Raw genomic sequence first — 18,327 nt, 5'->3', positions numbered from 1 at the left:
GCAAGACCTCATCAGCTTCAGCTTTCCCACACACTATTAAAAAATCCTTTCACAAAGACCTCTTTTCTACTTTCTAACCTTTGTATCCTGTGCTGAAAGTAAATGTCCTTAGATAAGGCTAAAGCTCCTCAGGCACAGTTAAGAAAGCTTAGCTGGCCTTGGTTCATCTACAGTTCTACAGGTAGGAAATTTCCTCCTTTGTGCTAAAAAGCTCCCTTTCAAGCAGAAATGTTTCTCAAGTACAATGAAACAGCATATGCAAAACAAATATGCTTTAGGCCTATCTACTGGTCCTTTCCATTCCTCATCCCTTTGCTCTGCCGGTTTTCAGCCAGACTCTTTCTAGTCTGACTTTCTTTCCCCTAAGGAATTCTTGTGGTGGGAGAGAGTGCCAGAGATTTTCTTTCACTTTGGGCCTCAGCCACCAGCATTACCCAAAGTTAATGTATATTTAATATGATACAGCCAGTAACCCTTTCTGCCAACTTCTGATCATAAGCCAGCTGAAGAATGCTGAGAAGTTATGTCCTCTAACTAAACCTCAAAGCCCACGTATAAACTCCTGATTAGTGGTGGGTGAGATTACTAGGGACGTATGTATATACCCCTCTGTTTCTTTGCCAGCTGGAATTCCTCCATGCTGTAGGATATCTGCAGAAGCAGGCTCCAGAGAACCTTCTGTTTTTGCAGTACGTGCCTAAGGCAAAGATACCAGAGGGTTTTTCCTGGTAGCTTCATTCCTTGCCTCAAGCAGTCATGTTACACTTCTGTGCGTGATTAATTTGTTGGGCATGATTTACTGGGTAAATTATGGCATTTCAGTGATGGGTGTAAGGGGATCTTCGTGCGTATAGTTGTGCATAAAACAATTTAATGGTTTAGGTTTCTTCAGGAATACGCTATCATTTCCATGGAAGTTTGCTTTTCTGTTTTGTTTTCTTCTTTCTCCATGGATCAGCAGAGACAAGGAATACTGACTGTAATGAAGTTTCCTCTCTTGGGAAGTCTTTTGTTTGTTTGTTTGTTTCTTGTTCCACCTCTTTGGTGTGTCTTTACTTAATTAAGGTTTATGTTCACCAGGTAGTATAAAGGTCAAAATGTTAAGGGATCCAGGGGGAAATATTTGAGAAGGTCTTTCTGAGGGTGACAGCTCTGCCTTGTAATACAATACTATTTCTCATGGGAGTGGGTGGGAGGCCTGCCTAAATTTCCTCTTCCTGTCCTGCCAAATTCCCCAAATTGCATAACTGTGTATTCTCCTTACACAGTGGTACCCTTGGCATCCCTAGTAAATCTGCAGGGAAGCAGTGAAGCAGCTGGAGGCTTGAAGGTGGACCAAAATTGGTAGAGGATAGACTTGGTTAGCCAAAAAACAAAACAAACCCAAACCCACAAACTGAATTACTAACTCTCCCATGTATAACAGAACAACACAATACAGATTTAATAACATACACTATTTTGTTCTAAATGCACTCCATCTAGGAAAAATAAGTTTATCGGATAAGCAAAGGACCCATGGGGAGTTCATCAGTTCAGTTTCAAGTCACAAGATGTGTTTTATTTGGCTTTGGAGGCTTCTTGTGCAAGATTAATGTGAAACTGCTGAAATGCAAACTGACAAAAAGACATATTTTTACTGGTTGGTGCTTTTTCCTCTGTGCCATTATTTTCATGAGGAGGCCCCATAACTGCCTTCCCCATCACCCCTGCTTTAGACTGACAGGAGTATGAGGTACTTCTTGGGTTCTGTGAGGAAATGAAAGAATGACTATTAGAAAAGCAGCATGACCAGTGTACCTCATAAGGATGTAACACTGAAGGCTTTCACTTTATCACTACACTGAATCAGAAGAGAAGAATTTGGACCTTCTTAGAGGGGAGTGTCAAACATGGCTATCCTAGGGTAGGTCTTGCCTGAGTAAGGAGGGTAAGGTTTGCCTCCTTTGGAAAAACTTGTATGTTTCTTTAAAGTTCAGGTAGCCAAATTCATTACTTTTGAAGCTTTGCTAAGCTTCACTAGATCCTACCTTAGCCGCGTACACTGCCTGACTGTCATTAAGACAATAAAAATGCAAGTACACCCGCAGAGGTTTTGACAATCCTGGTTTAACTGTCTGTGTACAGCACTTTAAATAGGCTCAGTACGGTCTCTGAGATTGTTCAAGAGAGATCGGGTACTACTCAGCGTGTGTAAGGGTGGGAGAATCTGGCTCCAAATGGTTTCTTTTTCTCTCCTTGCTACAGGAACTGGAAAAGACAAGGGTGTGTGGGCGGGCCTGGAGTCCCTCCAAGGAAAGTGTGAGGCCTTGGGCAAAACAAATCCATCAGGTCTCTCATTTCTTCCAAATATAGGTCTGTTCTGAGCAATAGCCAAGCTCAAGTCTAAACTCCACATCCAACTGTTTCAGAGGGAATACATGAAAAAGACCCTATGGCCTACAGAGTCCGTCTACAGAAAATATTTTGATAGCTCTTCCGCTCTGGCATTATCTTTCACTTAAAAAGAAAGAAAAAGAAAACACACAAAACTGGAGCACATGGTTCAATTTTCACTGTAAAACAACTGATTGATGAAAATGATACTTCTGAAAACAATCTGTTGCGAACTATCAAGCATTTTTGCCTACGCACCAATTGGCAGGAATAAGACAGATAAATTATTACAATATGTAACAAAACAAATTGCTCTGAAGAGAAATGGTATTTCTCTGCGTGTGTATTAGCAGGATGAGTAGAATTAAATCCATGAAAGTATGCTGAGAGATCATTCTCCATCACAGCAGAAAAATACTGGAAGCAAAGGAACTCACTTCAGCTCTGTCACTGTCTCTACCAAAACAGAGTTTATGATATGCAAGTGTTCTCTTGGAGTAGAGCAGAAGAATCCTGGACTTAAAAACAAAGAATAAACTTGGGATGTATCTGTTGTTGAGTGGAAGAGGTTTCAGAGCCATTTTTGCCAAGATACTTCCAAATATTTCAGGCATCACCACGTATTAATAAAATGGAGCAATTGCAGCAGCTTCCTAAACCTTGAATACTCTATTACTGCCCACGGGATAATTTTCTGATGTGCTTATAGACATGAAGATTTAAAAGACAAAATCCCATTAACTTTCAATAATACTTTCTTTAGAGCCTGGCATATGGACCAATTACAGAGATAAGCGCTCTATGCAGTAACAGCATCTGAATTGTTCTGTTGTGACTTTCTGTGTGCATGCTCCTATCCCACAGCAACCAGTTAAGGCAAAGATGATGACTCATTTTCCATCAAGAGCCAAAGCACATCACAGTTACCTCAAACTTCATACCCTGTACACTGGCAGTTAGTGGATAGCCGTGGATGAGCCTACTGTCCAATCTACTTTTGAAAAAAATAAGTAGAGCTTCTAAATTACACAAGGTACCTTGACACTTGTGGATCATGATCACCCACCCTGAGCCATGAGATCCATGTTGCCCTTGTAACCTGCACCAACTCTGCACTGTTGTTAACAGGAGAAGGAATCCTAGGCATAAGCATTGTTGTCTTTTCCTGAACTAGTCTCTACTTGTGGGTAAGAGAGGAAAAAAGGGGACACAAAGAGCATGGGAGTCTGAAAAATGTAATTATGAGCTCTATTCTGGGAAACGTATCCTGTAGAGTATAGATAAATTTCAGACACATCTCAGAGAGGGACTGGAGAGGGAGCAAGATGAGTTGGAGTATGTATCTGATATTGTTTCCACAGCAAAGCTGTATGGCTGCTAGTGGTTGATCTTAAGTTTTGCACCAGGTGTTCCATATATTTGGCCTTTTGGCTGTTACTACAATCATCATGACATCAACAAGAAACACAAAGCATAGCTTGCTTTTGAAGTTCTTCAGGGGTATCTGAAGATGAAATACTAATGGGACTTTATTTTTTAAAGGCTTCTTCAAAAATCATTCCTTACACTTAGATTTCCTTTCCAGGATCCAAAATTCCTTTTTAAATTAAGCATCCTTGTATGTGACAGAACCAGAGTATCATGAGCCTATTATTTTCTGCCTTTTTTTTTTTTTAGCCAAGGGACAAACATTCTGAGAAGTCAAATATGACAGGAAATTATTTTGACATATTTGAAGGCTACTGAATGAAATGAGTGTCTAAAAAATAAGTAGTGAGCAGAAGTAAAGGGTTCCTTTTACAAGCTTTTGCATTTGCACATTGTAAGGGAACCATTCATAGTTTGTGAGCACAATAGCTGATAGTAATTGCTAACAGAAATGAGCTAACTGCAAGGACTGCTAACAGTAGACAGCTAGCCAACCTAAAAAGACTGTGATCATGTCATTTAAGCAGCAAGTAAAGGACTGTGTAGCAGAAGAGTTACTGTGCTATTCTGTGACAGATAACTTGAAAAGGTGGCAGGTGAATTAAAAAAACACCTGTAAGAGTCCAATAATAACAGATAAATACACTCCAAACAGCTGTAGCTCATATCACCTACCAAAAATTGGAGTAATTTGGTCTTGCTTGTCATTGAAATATACTCAATAGGAACTTATTACTGTGGCTAAATCAGCAGCCTAATTTACAGTGAAAAGATTAGCTTAACGGAGCCGTTTTGCGGCTTAAAAACTTTCATATGCAACTACAACTTCATCACTAAATCTTCAAGTGCTGGAACCATCTACAAGTATCTCAGTGCCAGGTGAGTTGTACTGCTGTAGTTTTAAGAGATGTTTTCAAGGGCCAAGCAGAGGTTTTTCAATTCCCCTTTCATCTGACAGAGTGCCTTCTTGACTTTCTGAGGTGTGTTCATAACCTCTACACTGCTGGTGAATGGGTTGTAGTGCAGAGAAAAGGGCTTCTTGATCTTCATTGTGTAGTTTCTGTGGAGGGAAGAAGACAGAGCTGCTAATTCAGAATTCGTTTCCCAAAGCGTAAAACCTGCAGGACCTGGTTTCTTAGTATGTAGGCATGGACTTGTTGGAGAGCAGAGGCTGCTGTGACACCTCCTCACTGTTACTCGTTAACGTTGTCTGGTGCAGCACACTCTCCCCACGGCTGAGCTACTTGCAGCCCAAAAGATCTGCAGTGCCTGCTTTTCAGTGTGGCTGGCTCAGACCCGCCTGCGCTCTTACAGCTCTATGCTAGCACAATTCAGAGTTATTACAACCACAAGCTGAGGAATGCAGGAACACAGCATGTCTGCTGCCTTCACTTCCAAGAAATAACCTGGAGTAGCTCTCCGTAAAATTCTAAAAACCTGTTGATAGTAGGTATCTTGGACTATTTTTCTGTCTCTATTAAAAAAAAAAAAAAATCATGATTTCTTGCCATCTTTGACAATGTTTCCATTAAGTACATGCTGGTAGGAGCCCCCTATTCTGATGTTGCTTTATGGTTTTAATTCTGACAAGGTTTTTGTGCCTTTGGTTATTTTGAGCTGCTTTGGCTGCACAGCTATCTTGAAAAACATGTATGAAAAAGCTTCAAGTCTGAGAATGGCGTATTCCCTATCCTTGCAAGTTCTTTTCAGGTTTGCCTGAGTCAAATACTCTTTAAAGTCTTCTTATTTCTGCCAGTGAGTTCTCAGCCACGTTTTTACACACATTAACAACTGACTGTGAACCTTCACATTTAGAATGAGGGGCCTAAATTGCTATTGTTATAACCCCAGCAGACAGTGCTTCTAGGGAAGAGGCAGGGGGAGTAGGGAAGTCTGGCCCACATTCTCTTCCTCTAATAAATTCTTCATTTCAGCTCCTGCATGCTTTCTCCCCAGTAGTTCCACAACCAGCCTCCTGCCTCCAGCCAGAATTGGTTATGTTGTTCTAACTGTTGGAGATGAAGGCCAGGATTTGAACCCTGCTTACTTTAAAAAGAATAAATCTTTACTGCATAACACAGTCAAAGAAATGCATTTAGAAACACCTCTAGCTAATTTGAAATAATGTTATTCAAGTTGCAGTCAGCTACTTTGTAGAAATTAGATTGCCTGTGAATGCTGATTCTGCGTTCTTGTGCAGATATAATCAGAGGAAAAAGGCAATCTTGTTTTTAAGACCCCTGCTGATCCATGTTAATTCCTAAGTCTGCTATAAAATTTATGCATGGCCTTGGGTAAATCAGTTTTTCATGACCTCTTATTTGTATGAACTAGCACATTGGCACCCCAACTGTTGGGTTGCTCTCCATTCTTACTGTTCAGTTTCAGATTTTACTTCAGAAGTTGCTAAAATGAGGTACTGCTAAGATGAAGCATGGGACAGGGAGTAACAATATATAGTTATGGTTTTCTGTGAAGCTTTTCTGAGATAAACAACCTCATGTTTACCTTTGCTGTGAAAAAGCCACTGTGCTAATGAAGGGCACAGTGAGATAGCCTGCCATGGTTAATGCAGTTGAGGTGGATGTATTTGAGATTAGGATTCAAGCCAGTGTGCCCCCCTCAATGAAGACACCTACAAACACTTTACTTACTGAAGCTTGGCCTTGGCATCTTCCAGACTTTCTGCTATGAAATAGACAGGTTGAAAGGCTTGATCCTGATAGGGGTGAACTGCAGTCACTTCTGGATCAAAAGGCTTGTACTCTGGCTTGTTGGATAAAGCATACTTCGCAATGGGAACAACATAGGTTAGAGCAGGTGAGTGAATGTAGCAAGAATTAGTGCCCACATAGCCATGAAATGCTCTTTGCGAAATAGTTGAAGGTAATATCAGGTCCTGTTCTGTTACAGGTGAAAGCTGCTTTTCATAATTAGTAGCTAATAAACCAAATAGTACATAATTTTTAAAAGAAAAAAAAGAAAGAGAAAACCAAGACATGTATTTCCTGCATTAAAGTGATGTATGATTTGGTACCAAGGCCACATTCTCAGACAGGGAGGGGAAAGTCTATGCCAGCCCTGAAAACTGAATATCTAGAAAAAAAAATAACTTCGTGCTACTTTCTTTTCCAGCTAGTATCATAGAAGATTCACAGACCTGTGCAGCACTATTTCAAAGTCCCCAGCCACAAATTTCACATTTCCTGCTGCAAGGAAGAACAGACAGAATGCTCCTTGTATTTTTTGCACAGCTCCATGCCAGTTAAGCCACCTAAAATCTTCCCTGAAATCCAATATATAAATATGCACTATACTCTCTGGATGCATGCTTGTGTTTTGGGCCCACAGAGGTTCTTCTATTTTTTCTTCTCAGGTCCTTCTACATTGTCCCCTTAGGCAGACAGGAGGATTATGGAAGTCTCTCATGTCCACACTGCAGTCCATAGGCACAACTATTATTTGTTTACACATACTGGAGATACCTTCAAACCAACCAGCACCAGAGCAGGGAACAGCATGGTTGCTCAGGTATTGGCATTGGCTATCTAGTACATGCACAAAGTCCTGGGAAAACAGCACAATTCAGGCTTAAAGTGAGCTCCTGCATGGTTTTTCTGCCCCTGAATCCTGAGTGAGATATTTTAAAGCCAGATTAGCTCCAGTGAGAACAGAGCTGCATTGGTAGATGTGCTAAAACCTGGTTTGGTCTCCAGTTGTCCAAGCTGGGAGTGCCATGGCCACTTTGATGAAGTGTCCTTTGTACAAGGATACTTTGTACAAAAAGGGAAAACGCAACTCATTCCAGTCAATACTGAGACATTTCTTTCCACCTTCAGCCTGGGCAGTGGGCCCCATCCACCTAGGGACAGCCTTTTAATACCCACCTATTCTTTGAGATCTGCCTGTTTGTGTTTCTGTCTTCTTCCCCAGCCTTCAGAAGCCACCCTTCATTGTTTGATGATCCAAATACCAGTTCCCATGGTACCTGTATATAACTAGTAGATGTGCATGACACTTCACAAGACTTTCAGCTCAATCTGCTAACTGGAAAAATGCAGACAGTACCTTAAGCACAGTTTTGGATATTACACTGAACTGAACTTGAACTCTCCATCACTGGAGGCCTGCCTTAGCTGGTAGGCCAATTTGCTGCAGAAGTGGTGCAGAAATTAATACAGGGCTTAAAAAATAAAAATAATTATATATAAACTGCTAAAAGATCGTGTTTTTCCTGTTCTCCATTTGCAGTGTGTAATTGAAGAATAAATCTTGGAGAGCACTCTTACAATCTAAGATGGATGGTATACACAAACATGAGGCTGCTCTTATAATCTTAGAAGCTCTGGGGACTAATGGGAAAAGATTTCAGAAACTCAGAACCTGACAGGGGTCCCACTATGCTGTCAGTGTTGAAGCAGAACTGAAATCCCATTGATTTCAGTGGAAGTTCAGCTTAAAACCGGATGGCCTTAAAGGCCTCTACAAGTTAAGTACTTCTTGTGCTGCAAGAAAAGCATATGTAGCACTGAGTGCTGCCAGAAGTGTGGTATGAGCCATAAGATTTTACAGTATGTAGGACACAGACCAGCTGAGTGTTAACAGGAGAAGCATTTTGGATAATGTAGAACAGCTGACAGAATATAGTGAAATAAACAGTGCAATACTGAGAGCTGTTGGAGAGGAATTCTTACAGTTCAGAGGAGGCAAGGTTGGCCAGCAGTCAGACCCATTACAACTACTCAGTTTAGACTTGGTATGGCTATCCTGTCCCTTCTAATACCTAGCTGCTGTCACTAAATTATTTGTTAAATAATACATATTCAAGTGCAAATCACATGCAGAGGATTTCTAGCTCTACTTCTTATCCTCTGCCCTTCTCCCATGTTATGACCCCAGTTTGAGCAGAACCAGCCCACAGAAAAAAACTACCTGAAGCTGAGTTCAAACTGGTCAGAGTGGGTGCTGTGGAGAAGAGGAAAGCATTTTGAAGATTTCATAGTCAGGATGTGGTTCCCTGGGTTACAGTCACACACCCACAGACAGTCGGTCCAGTCTGCAGTTCAGAGATGTTCCCAGGTTCCTTGCTGATGATGAGTTCTCAGACAACATTAGCTGGACATGCTGCTGCTCACCCTCTCCAGCTGGTTAGATGTTGTCTTCTTGTAGCCAGCCACCTAGCCTTATTAACTCCTGCCTTTATTGCCTCCTCAGTGTTCATCATCCTGCTGTTCCTGGCTCTGGAACCTTCAGGAATGAGGAAACTTCTTTGCGCAGGTTGCTACAGCATGTCTCCTTCTATCACATGAGCTGCAGTTAGTCTGCCTGTGCCAGATATGCTGATCAGCTAAATCATATGGAACCAAGTTTGGGGCCTCCATGCAGAAGCCCTCATCTGGACCCATACTGAGAAAACAGATGGATAATTACAAGGATGGACAATGGCTTTCTCCCATGCAGTAGCAAAACTTATCTAGAGCTTTCTCAAGAGCCAGGCTAAGACTGCAAAATGAGCTTTGTAAGAAACTGAAAGCTATCATGAGCCTCACTATCTTCTAAATTTCATCTTCTCTAACAAAGCTGCCTAGACACTGCTGTACCTCTAAAAATATCCCTTCTATAAAATAAGCATTGCACTACACATATTTCCTCTCTTCAGCTGAGAAAGAAACAGTTGGTATACATTTTCAAGTTGCTATCAGGTGCTTAGGCATGGGACCTCAGCACTTTACTCATACTGCCACTCTCCATACTGAAGTTAGAATCAGATGCTTATGCAGTCTAGAATGATTCAATGTAAACATTTTTTTTATTTTGGTTTTTTTCCAAATAAAAACCTGTGAGATAAGTCACCTGTAAAAGGAAACTTCAGCACTTAAGGCAGTGGATATAATTAATCTGTGTACAAGAAGTTTGAGATGTTCAAGGTGAAGTGCACAGAATCCACTAAGCTGCTGTCTCAAAAACTATGTGGTGATGTACTTGCAGAGGTCGCATAGGGATTGTACACGGCATACAGCCACATTGTTGGTGAATTGCTTGCCCATCTTCAGACTGTCTTAGGTGTTACATGCAAGATGGACACACTTTTGGAAGCGGGGTAATCTTTCTTCGTCACCTATTAAATATAAATGTTATCACATCTGCATGTAATTTCAGTAATGTGATGAATGAAGACTTAGGTGGACCCAGCTGTATCAAAAGTTTATCCAGCAGCATTACCCAACAACTACTGATGATAAAAGAATCCACCACTTACCAACTCAAGGACACTTCCACTGTCAACCTTAGTGGCAGGGAATTAGAGGTGCAGTTATACTTTTGTGTTATATAGCACAGTTTTGTGAACAAGCAGCTCTTGCCTACCACTTTAATCAAAAGCAGGAGAGCTAGTCAGTGTCTGGTGAACAAAAGGGTAGAGAGGAGAGTAAATTTGATATACTCAATTTCAGCCACCAAATTGAACTTTTCTGATGCGACTTTTACCTTCATCTGTGTCAGAATTAAACAGAAAAAAGGAGGTAACATCACGCAGACAGATTCTGTGGTGCATATTACTAAGAAAGCTACGTAAGTATTGGAGTCATTATTTTAGTAGCATGTTTAACATGTAAATGAATTTAAAATTATAAGGTATTCAGGCAGGCAGAGTAGAATAAATGTTGCCTTGAACTGTGCTTTGTTATTGGACCTTTTTAGTTTTATCAGGTGGACAAAAGCAAGCTCTGCAAATCATATGCCAGAATTTATGCACAAAGTCTCCAAATTGCAAGTGTTGGGAGAAAACCAATGCTAAACTCAGCAGGAAGGCTGACATGTGGGAGGGTTCCCCTTTCTATATATTAACTCTCAACTGCCCCTCTGTAGGGACTCCTATTATAAATGTCTTGAGATATGTTAACATGCAGTTTCTTCCTTCTGTCCATTGACTGGAAAGCTAGCTGACCTGTATACCATTAGGAGAGTTTTGTAATATGTTTATTGTCATAACAATCCAACCATCTCCAGTTATGGGAGTCCAAGCTGTGCTAATCCTGCAATGGTTTCATATGAATGTATCATGTAGCTAGCTGTTAGGCTGCTGTGTCTATGTGTTAAGATATATCACCCATGAAAACAAATGGTTTCTGGTCTATAAAAATGCTTGAAAAGAATGTTTTTTTATTTTCCTTTGGCTCTTACTAATTCAAAAAAAATCATCTATTATCTGCACAACCCAAAGCAATTGAGACCTAGTGATACCAGTTTAGGGCTTTTAGCTTCAGGGCTCTGTGAAACTGAGGACAAATTACTGCCTCCCCTGTAAGCTGTTTTTCTGAAGGAGGGGAAACCTTTTTGTAAAGGTGTACAGCCCCTCCTTCTACAGTTAATCTGTCCAGGCAGGACACTGTCAAATCTGTGTACGCAGATTTTAATCTCCATAAATTTAGTTTTGAAATGTATTTATGAATGTGAAATACTAAAGCATTTTCTTTTTTGTCAGTGTCTGTGATATTTACAATTTCTTTGCACTTTATTCTGTCGATGACTTTCTGATTCATATATGCATAAATGGCAATGGCATGGATGAAGTATCGGAGCTCATTATAGGCATAATATTGCCCTCTAGTGTGTAACTCAGAAAGGTACATGAGTTTGATGTTAAAAGTCAACTGTATTAACTGGCCAGGAACACTATGAAGAAAATCTAACGTTTTACAGGCTGTTTGCTTTCACTGCATTTCATCTCTTTAGGTTAAAGACAGGTACAATCCTACAGTAGTTCTTCCCCTACTCAGTAGCTTCTGGGAAGGAAGAATTAATTTCTTTGAAAAATACGTATTTTACATCATATTGGTTTGTGTGAAGAACCAATATTTTGCTTTTACCAGAGATTTCAGCAAACAACATTATGGAAATCTTTCAATCCCATGCATTTGATACATACCATAAGTTCCCCATAGGACGAAAGCAGTCCTGCCCCGTAAGCTTTGATCGATCCGTTTTGCTTGCAGAGACCAAACTCCACAGTGAACCAATAAACCTGGTAATAAGAACAACTTGTGAAAAACAGTCTCAACAGGTAGTTCATTTTTCCTTTCATTTTCTTTCATCCTTATATTTTAATGTCTTTTTATCTTTAAATTTTACACTTGTATATTTTAAGAAAATTATTTTTTCTCTCAACGCATGTAACAAACACATATTTTTTTTCAGAACTTGCCATCCTTCCTATTATCACTCCCCCCCCAAAAAAAATGAAAAAAAAAACCCAACAAAACAAACCAGTAGTGATAATTATATGTGTACATAACAACATAAAGTCCTACTCCTTTCTTTGGAAGATGTTACAAATTACCCTGCAACCTCTTAGACCTGAGTTTCATCACAGTCAGTGGAAGCTGACAGATTTCAACCCATAGTTCCCAGAAGGACAGGCAGACCCCTATTGCAGGTTCAAGACCTTAGGAAAGGTACTTGAAAGGGCAGCTTCCTTTCTCCTTTGTCTGTGTGATAGCATTCAGAAAAATTGAAGAATGACTTCTCCTTTAGCAGCAATGTGCCCCTTAAGTTTATACCAGTTATACCTTTATAATGTTGAAAATAAAGATACGTGCCACTGGGATTCTCTTGCAATAAAGTATGCTTAGGACCATACTTCCTTTACCTGCTGGACTGTAGTGGGATAAAAGCAGCTCTTGGCTCTGCCAACCTGTTAGCCCTTCCCTTATTATAGCACCTAAGGAAATGGGCAGTAAAGGACCAATTCTGGTCAAAGCCTGACCCCTGAGCAGCTGGATAAATGTTGTGCAAAAGAAAAACATGGAAAACATAAGGCATTTCAAGAATATGGCTCTGTGTCACAACTCTTCAAGGCTCCTTTAGGGACACATAGGTCTTTGCTGCCTTGTACACAGGGCTTGACTTTGGCTTCAGTTTAGACGTAAGTATTGCATTCTCAACACCCTTCTCAAAGAACTACAGGCAGGTTGTAAAATAATTTGAAACTCTATGCCATTCTGTTTATTCTGCTGTTTACTTTCTTCTATTTCTTTCTCCCACTCTCTTTCGTATCTTTTAATTTTGATGACTTTGTTTCAGCCTGCAAATTTACTTCTAGAGAAACAGCATGCCGGGATCTTTCTTTCTGCAGAAACCTAAGATGCTTTCTCTACAGTACAGCTAATAATTCTTCATTCTAATTGTGTTAATAATCTTAATTCTTATTATTTCAGAGTGAAAAGTCTTTCAAGTATCTCCTCATTTAGCAGAAGGTCTTTTTGTCTGGAGAATGAGACACGAAAGGAGGAGGAAAAATTCTTTTAAACGTTATCTTAGATGTCCTGAATTTGGCTTTTAATTAGTGAGGTTCTTTCAACTCTCACTGTTTTAACAGGATACAAGATGCAGTACTACTGGCATTCTGGAGACAACATAAACACTGGCAATTTTCCATCTCTTGTGCACCACGAGTGGAGCTGGGGGATGTGAGGAATTTCAGGAATGACAGTCTCCTCCCATCTACCCCCTTTCCTGAATGAGCCTCACCCAGCTGCAGGAAGGTAAGGCTTCTTTCCTCCCTTGAAAAAATCATCAAGACTTGGAAATAGCTGCCATTATTGGAAAAACAAATTATGTGGCCTCCAGCCCACTTTCAGAACAAATCACGATAGCAGCAAGGGACTGCATGACTTGTTTTGGCAGATGTATACAGCCTAGTGACTCAGAACTGAATGGCAGTACCTGCTCTCAACTTGCTTTTAAGTGCTCACCTATTTTGTGAGATTAATGACTATAGAGTGAAACAAATTCTGACAGTTCTCCGCACCTTATGTAGGAGAAAATGCAGAAATCAGATAGGGTATCCAGTCTACTAGGTGAATCTGGAAAGTGAGTTGGTTGATATTGTAGTAACTCAGCTTCGGCAGTATATTCTTACAGAAGCAAAAAGTATAAGCATTCCCTCAGGTGGAATCACATGCCTCTGGGGTCTGCCACAGGGGCTCCAGCCCCTGCTCCAGTACCTCCCTACTGTGCATGAGGAGAGACAATAATCCTGATTCTCCTATTTTCGTAGCTAATCTGAGATACTGCAGAAGAGCCTTCCCTGCACAGTAAGGGATAAGCAGTGAATAGTTTGAGTTTTGCCTCTGATATTAAACTGCCATCTGTACTTACTGTGGCCAGTTTCTCAATCTCCGCTTCAGATGATCCAAGAGAAGCCAGTCCAATATCCTAAAGCAAGTAAGCAAGCAGGCAGTGTTACACTAGTGTGATTATTCAGCCCAAGGGAGAGAAAGAGGGGAAGGGGGAGGACCACATCATTTCTAGCATGAATAGCATGAACTATTCATTGTTTTTGTCACCCAAAATGACCTTCCATGGCTTCCAGGATGCCTACCTCTCCCTGGCCCCCAGCTACATACCACTGGGAGCAACATTAGATGAGTGTTTAATCCTCAGTGTTCTCTGTGTAAAGTTAACTATCTCTTGTCTTAATGCTGGACTATTCGTGGTAGAGATTTATGGGAAGGCATAAGAAGGAAGGACAGCAAGGTGGGTTTTATCATGGCCATTGCCTTTCTGTGTTTCACTCTCTTTCTGACAGCCCTTATGACTGGGTCAGATCCATTCAGGGAGGATTCAGTTTACTCCAGTCTGTGCTCCCTGTTGTTATTCTCACAATAAGAATCTGTAGATGTCTCATCTTAAACTATCCCGGGAGCCATATCATGCAGAAAACAATCAAAATTAGGGCATTTTCACCATTCATCATCTCATATTGAATGGAACAAAAAAGAATATTCATGGGGTGAATTTCAGCTGTGAAAATACTTCATGGGGAAAAAAAAAAAAAGTGAAATGTGAAATTCATTTAATGTGATCCCATGCTGTATAATCTGTGTTATAGATGAAAAAAGAGGAAAGCTGAAAGTTCTGAAATTGCTATAATCTCTTATTTCTAATGTATCTTCAGTCTTGGTACTGAACTGAAGATGTTTCTTCCAGAATAAATTATAGATCGCTAGGATATTTTAAGTAGTATTCATCTGAATCTGATAACAAACAATATATATGTTTAAAATGGAAACTGGCATATATCCTAGTCAATACAATTGGAAACCACATTGTATGAGGTAAACTAGCTTTTTTTAAAAGATATTCTGACAAGGACCTATATTGTGTGACCTTTGTGCTCTTATTGCCAGTTTCCACACTGACCACTGATTGATAAGCCTAGAATGTGAGTTATCTTCCTCCCTCAGCTATGGTTTTGAGGGACATTCATAGTTCTGAAGTCTTTAATTACACAAGGTCAGTGAGTTCCCTTGGGTCTGATGCTCACTGCTCACACTAAATAGCCCCTTTGTATACAAAGAAGCCCTGTTTCCTTTTTGGAGCCTCCTGATCAGTATGAGCAATGCTGTGAGAATCTGGTGAGTTGTAAAAGGAAAAACAACTCTAATGAATGACACGGTGATGGACACAATTAAAGTATCATGTGAGATAAAAATGTACATCCAGAGACAGAACTAGCCTGGGGGCTCGATGGCTGTTGTTGGTTAGGTTCATGTGGTTGTAGGACAGGAAACCAGAGGAACAGCATAGTCAGCACAGCTCAAACATGCATCACCACAGAGGCTCCACTAGCATCCTTCTGCAAATTGGCATGGCCCTCCCACAGAGAAGTCCCACATGCACTGCCTATCCTTCCTTTTACACGATATCCACAGGGAGCAGTGCTACCACTCCCTTGGAGTAAACATCTCTCAGAGTGCTGCTAGCCCACCACCTGAGGCTGCAGCTCAAGTCTAAATTAGTGTTTCAAGCATGGTGAGCTGCATGCCTCTGAGGCACAACTGGACTGCTAGCCAGAGCAGTTGGTTAAACAGCCAGCATAACAAGCTTCTTACCTGTGAGAACTGGGCAAACTCTTCGTCAGCTAACATGGGAACATGACCCAGTAACTCATGGCAGCAGTCTCTGGAAAACAAGTGACCTTTATATTTAATAAAGGTATCTTTTCCTATCCTACATGAACTTCCTGTGAAGGACTTCAGCCAATAGATCCACAGAGGGAACAAATGTGGGAGATGCTCCACAGTAGCTGCCTCCATACCTGGTTTGTCTCTGTAGGGAACATGTCAGAGCATTCCCTTTCACCATGGGGATCTAGCTACTCCCCACTGCCTTGGCTATTGTCTCACTTGGGATGGCATGGGCACCAGTCTCCTATGTCACAACATCTTTGAAAGGCTCCTGTTTTGTCCCAGCATACAACAAAAGTCTGTGTGAACTTGTAATTTCTCATGAAATGTAATTGCTGTTGTCTGGCCAGCACTTACTGGGAGAGTTTCACAGCAGGCAATCAAACCCCAGCAGATGGTAACTGAAGGCAGGATGAAAAGATTAAACCAGATATTCTCCAGTCTCTTCCTTCCCCAGACAGCTTTGCAAGAGAGACAGAGATCCACACCCTCTCATGAATGACTTCCCCTTCGAACTCTCCAGCTACCAGTTTCTCAAATTGTTTCATTTTGTGGACTACTGGATAGACCTCCAGAGTGATTCCCCCAACACATTCAGAAGAATGAAACTGTGCCAGGGCACCAAACTTACGGTTCTGGGGAATGCATAGGAGAAGAGAAATGCCTTATATACTGTGTGCTCTGGAAGACACGAAATGCCAGGCTGGCAAGGAAGTCACGAGCAGACAGCAGCCCTGCAGCTGGTCTCAGCTGGAAACCTGTTCTCTCTGCAAAGGGAAGTAAGTCTGAATTTAGGCATTTCTAGGCTTAACTACATGGCACACGTACTTCAGGTAACCAGTTTCAGAGGACTCTTGTGCTCTGTTGCAGTAGCTCTCTCTTCCAAAGCACAGTAGGAACATCCTGGCTTATCATTATCAACATGCTCCTATGCTGCTATGGGTCCATTTACTGCAACATCAAATCACCTAGCCATCCATCATACGCTTATCCATACTGCCTACTCCAGTTTACATTTTTAGCACATTTATACACATTTATCTACTATGTCACACATATCAGTGGTATATATGAGGTCACATATGATCCTTACGATCAAACATGGAACAGAACTGGTATTTTCAGTCTTGACTAGTCTATTCATTCTTGGATTCTCTCTCTCATTTCCTATACAACATTTGTAAAACTAAAACAGGAGCTGGATAAGAGCTGCATCCCACCCCTACCCTTATCTGAGAGCACCTGGCTCTTCCCCAGTACTAGGTTATTCTTTAGCCCCGTCCTGCAGACTTTCTTATTCCTTACACTGAAAGCCCTAGTACCTTGCACTGTTGAAGACGGAAGGTGGACCATGGGTCTGGGTCTGCTCCAGTCTGTGCAGTTCTTCTGCTCCTTAATGGGCCTAGTTCAACATATCTCAGTGGCAGATTTAGAGCATACTATTCAACTTCATTTCCCTTTATGAATGCATGCTCCATATGTATAAACTAGCTCAGCACTGGCAAAAACTTCTTATCTATTTTATCCTTCTGTACTTCATTAGAATGGGAACAACAGAAGAAAGAGCAAACAGGTCCTTGTCAGAGATAAGGGTGCTGAAATTTGGCCTTAACCATTTAGTATCAGCTTTCATCAGTGTTTTCACCCATTTTTCTCCTCTGGGTTTTTTGGGTTTTTTTTCCCATTATGTTTGTCTAGAACTAACTGCACAGTCTCCCTGTCATGTGATACTACTTGTTTTGCTTTGCATGTGTCCATAGAACAGGACCAAAGGATGCAAAAATTTGGAACGATAATTTCAGCTATCAGTGTTACTCCAGGACACCCTGCTTTGAGAGGTCTTTTAGAGATGACTAACAAAATAACCAGCCCTATGGTCAGCAGAATACACAATCTGCATTTCCATGGGAAACACATTGGTGGTCTGCAAAGCTAAGAAAATTGAAAATCACTGCTTTAAAAGAGAGCCAATGATAGCCTTTTTGAAGGCCTATATTCAAAATCTGTGTTGCATTCTCAGTTCCCATAAATGACATTTCATCGTCTTTAAAGTATAAAACAACATTGAAAAAAAATCAGAAATGGCTTTATTCTCCCTTCTCTGTCCATATTCTATTGTGTTATGAATCCTGGAACCTAATTTCTTTTATGTAAACAAACAAAAAAATCCCACCCAGAAACCAAGCCATTTACAAGTTTTTGGGGTGGTTTGGTTTTTAATGTTTCTTCCAGCATTTCTTGTCTTGCTCTGTCTGGCAATTAGCACTTCTCTCATTTATATAAAAAAAAAAAAGAGAGAGAAGAAAAAGGAAGGGGGAGGAAGGGAAGACTTCACTGGAAGAATTAGAAGAGACAAAACATCTGAAGTGATACAGGACTTTAGTGGACAGCAGGGAATGCTTCTACTTGACAATGTGAGGTAGAGGTGGTGAGCATTTGTCATGGTTATCTTCTATTGCCGCATCAAATACAACGGTAATGCATACAGAACTACCTCAAAGCTGAACCTCAACAAAACCCATGGAGATTATGTCTTCATCTTTTTTATATGCTG

General features: G+C 40.7%; 1 protein-coding gene across 1 annotated transcript in view; it reads right to left on the bottom strand.

Moving 5' to 3' along the window:
• Nucleotides 1–3,504: 3,504 nt before the first annotated feature.
• LOC130605197 (tyrosine 3-monooxygenase-like) overlaps nt 3,505–18,327 on the bottom strand; it is a 31,063-nt gene continuing 16,240 nt past the window's right edge. Inside the window, exons 7-12 of the mRNA XM_057420481.1 lie at nt 16,405–16,540; nt 15,699–15,768; nt 13,963–14,019; nt 11,732–11,827; nt 6,459–6,592; nt 3,505–4,864 (exon numbers count right to left, since the gene is read on the bottom strand). Coding sequence (XP_057276464.1) covers nt 4,705–4,864; nt 6,459–6,592; nt 11,732–11,827; nt 13,963–14,019; nt 15,699–15,768; nt 16,405–16,540 — 653 coding nt within the window. The 3' untranslated portion in view covers nt 3,505–4,704. The remainder of the gene's footprint in view (nt 4,865–6,458; nt 6,593–11,731; nt 11,828–13,962; nt 14,020–15,698; nt 15,769–16,404; nt 16,541–18,327) is intronic.

This window comes from Pezoporus wallicus, unplaced genomic scaffold (genome assembly GCF_028554395.1).
Source record: "Pezoporus wallicus isolate ANWC-B61680 ecotype Strahan unplaced genomic scaffold, APGP_CSIRO_Pwel_v1 contig_2871, whole genome shotgun sequence".
Lineage (NCBI taxonomy): Eukaryota > Metazoa > Chordata > Aves > Psittaciformes > Psittacidae > Pezoporus > Pezoporus wallicus.
The sequence above is the reverse complement of the archived record's forward strand: the minus strand, read 5'-3'. Positions and strand labels throughout refer to the sequence as shown.